At 48.0% G+C, this 3,497-nt stretch overlaps 1 protein-coding gene across 1 annotated transcript in view; it reads right to left on the bottom strand.

Moving 5' to 3' along the window:
- Nucleotides 1-3,143, bottom strand: part of Sptb (spectrin, beta, erythrocytic) — a 70,059-nt gene extending 66,916 nt beyond the window's left edge. Inside the window, exon 1 of the mRNA XM_013016708.1 lies at nt 2,941-3,143. Within this exon, the coding sequence (XP_012872162.1) occupies nt 2,941-3,088 (148 nt within the window). The 5' untranslated portion in view covers nt 3,089-3,143. The remainder of the gene's footprint in view (nt 1-2,940) is intronic.
- Between the last annotated feature and the right edge of the window lie 354 nt (nt 3,144-3,497).

Here is a 3,497-nt window from a genome sequence, read left to right as displayed (position 1 = left end):
TCTCTCTCTCTCTCTCTCTCTCTCTCTCTCTCTCTCACACACACACACACACACACACACACAGAGAGAACAGAGAAAAATAAAAGCAAAAAAAGAGAGAGAAAAAGAAGCAGAGGGACGAATGCTTTCTGGGCCTCTTGTGAGTGGAGAGAAGTGAAAAAGCATGCTGACTCAAATGCTGACATGACGGATCAAAGGTAGCTTCCTCTTCCTAGGGCCCCACTGGACAGGCTGGCTCCTGCTTATACTGCTAAGGTGGCCTGAGACACAGTACTGAAAAAATAATGCCAGGAAGTTAAACCTAGGGAGAGCTGTCTCTTTCTCTGCATTGTCCACCCAGCAGAATGGGTCCATCTGGGTGGACCTTTGCAAAGTTTAGCTAGTTAAAGTTACTCTGAGCAACCTCCCAGGAGGAAAAAGACTGTACACTGCTTGTGTTGTTGATAAAAAGCATTGAAAGGACCCAAAACTTCCATGTTTACTTGTAAACCAAACACTCTCAAGTATTTAAGTGCAGGTTCTCTCTCCTTGTAGGCAACATGCTCAACACATCCTTGGTGAGGAACAGGTGCAAGCAGGCAGAGCCTGGATTAGGAAAGGCTCTGTTTGGGGCTGGGAATGTGGCTTAGTGGTAGAGTGCTTGCCTAGCATGCACAAAGCCTTGGGTTTTATTCCTCAGCACCACATAAACAGAAAAAAACTGGAAGGGGTACTGTGGCTCAATTGGTACAATGCTAGTCTTGAGCATAAAGAGCTCAGGGACAGTGCTCAGGCCCTGAGTTCAGCCCCAGGACTAGCAACAAACAAACAAAAAACCCCACAAAGACTCTGGTCCATTGATCCATTAGAACTGACCATGAAGCTTCTGACATGATGCCCTCCTGTGCTTACCTCTTTAATCCCTCACCACCAGTTCCCAGGAAGCTTATCTGACCTGGCCACCATACCCAGAGGTCACTTGGAGAAGTTCTAGCCCTTCTGCCTGGCTCAATCACACACCCCCTTCTATCCCCAGCTCAACAGTTGATTCCCCCATGAACTATTCTGATTCTTTGTGTATCTCCTTTGCTTTTCATTGCTAATTTATGTGTCTGCCCCACAGTTCTTCTCTAATTCTCCTCATGCTAATTAAATGTGGGCAGAGTTCATTTTTTTCCCCTAATAGATTATAAACTCCTTAGAGACAGATGTTATACTAAATTCATCTCTGTGACTCCCCACTCCCCTCTCCTTTCATGTCTGGTTGGAGAGTAGGGGTTGGGGGGTGGCTTTAAACCTGGCAGGAATACAATAAATATTTGTTTAAGTGGAGTTTACCTTAGTGTCCTAAAAAAATAAATCAAAGAATATCCACACAGGACAGGCTCCCTCCTTGTTTCATCCTTGGGCAAATATTATGCAACATGGTACCATCACTTCCCCTGTGCCTCCAGAACCACCTGGCCCAATCTAGTCTAGCACTGAGATATATAGAAGATAAAACATGGCTGACAAAGTAAGGGTTTCACTTTAGTTTGATTAAAGAGGTTAAAATTACAAAGGCAAAAGCAAGGGGCCACTGCTAATATATTTCAAGGAAAACAACAGGAGAATTTCATGAAATCTGGGAAGGAGAGGAGGAAATGAAGGAAGGAGAAAGGGAATTTCTATAGAACACAAAGGGTGATGTCTGAGACCAGAGCAGATGTCCTGTCATGACAATGGGGATGAGATGGTGCATTCCTTTATGAAGTGGGAAGCCCAAATACTCCCGAGGTAATAAGTCACTGAAGTCCTAGAAACATCCAGGCCCCTGTTCATGCCTTAAGGTCAACCAGGGCGCACAGTATCTGGGAATGGAGTGGAAGACAGAACAGAGGAAGAGAGTCGCCATCAACTTCATACAGGGCCTTAAGAGATACCAGGAGACTCATTCCAGAGAGAACTTAGGGGAGATTTTGCTTTTCTTACAAGGTAGCAGATGGGAGCAATCGGTGATGGTGTTCGAGTCCAATCTGAGAGGCTGATGTACAATAATATGAAGGAACCTCTCCCTCACCCCTCATGTAGTTCAAACTTTCTTGATTGGTCAAGGACTTAGCATCAGAATATAATTCCCCTGAATCAAGTTCCAGGGAGATAATAGTCACAGGATCAGTGTGTGTGGGGTGGGTGTGGGAGGCCGAGGTGGGAATCTGGAAATCAGATCTCAGTCAGCAGGGGGAGGAAAAGCCATTTCTGCTAGAGACATAAGATACTCTCTTCCTTTTTTCTTTCCCTCTCCGTGTGTGTGCACATGCCCATACACACGTGCACACACACACACACACACACACACACACACACACACACACACACACACCAAGAAATCTATTATGAATCTGCTTAGTACAAATCTAATTCTAGTTTAAGGATGAAAGGTTCCATCCAGAAAATCCTTCCTGAGACAATGTGAGGAGGCTTCTACTTGTTCTCAATTTCTTCTTTTCTCTTGGTACCATAGAAAAGACGATAGTAATTCCCGTCTCTAAGTGCAGGCAGGAAATCAAAGTGCATAAAAGGCCTCTGGCACCTGTGCCTGTCTGCTTGGCCCTTTAGATCTCCTTTGCCCAGACTTTCTTATACTTCTGACGTTGGCCACAGGTTCCTTTGAACAGAGGCAGAAGGTAGAATCCACCTGGTACCAGCTCTAACACCTCCTGCCTCACAGGGTCTCTTTGAAGGAAGTAGAGGATACCTCAAGGCAAGGCTGCTAGAGCCGGGCTCCTGGGGATGGAGGTGGTGGAAAGCCTTTATAAGCTGTGCAGACATGTCTCCATCGCTGCTGGGGCTCACCCAACACACACACACACACACACACACACACACACACACACACACACACGTCACCACAGTTATGAGGGGCATAGACCTGGGGATTGTGAGCCCACTCTTCTAACCCCCAACAGCCCCAAGCAGTACCTGCCAAGGCCTTGATCCGGGACCTCTCAAAGAGCCTGGCTGAGCTGTTGTCATTATCCAGCTCGTCGTCCGGGGCATCCCAGCGAGCATTGATCCGGCTGTACGGTGGCTGGTTGCCCACGTTTTCAAACTCTGTGGCCGATGTCATGTCAGCAGGCTCTTCTCAGCAGCTACGCCCGCCTCAGTCTTCATGGAAGAGCCCCTAGGGGACAGCAAGACAGTCAGAGGGTTAGCCGTCTACCCCTCGCACTTTTCTCGGGGAAAACTTACTCGGAGCGTCCAGCAGGAGCGGATCTTAATGGAAATAGCCCATAGTGTCGTCTGCGGGGACATGCTTCCTACCCAGGGTCTCTGGGCTGTGTGTTATAAAATATTGCAGCAGCAGCCACAGTAACGGCAGCCGTGGCGCCGATGGAGATGGAGAGCTGCATGCCGCAAGGGTCAGGATGGCCAGCAGGTGGAGACATCAGTCGCAGTGAGCCTGCTTTCTCAACACCCAGTGCTGCCACCCTGGGAGCAGCAGCCGCAAGAAAGGCAGCAATCCTGAGAGCCAGAGG

This window comes from Dipodomys ordii, unplaced genomic scaffold (assembly GCF_000151885.1).
Source record: "Dipodomys ordii isolate 6190 unplaced genomic scaffold, Dord_2.0 Scaffold2, whole genome shotgun sequence".
NCBI classification, from domain to species: domain Eukaryota; kingdom Metazoa; phylum Chordata; class Mammalia; order Rodentia; family Heteromyidae; genus Dipodomys; species Dipodomys ordii.
The sequence above is the reverse complement of the archived record's forward strand: the minus strand, read 5'-3'. Positions and strand labels throughout refer to the sequence as shown.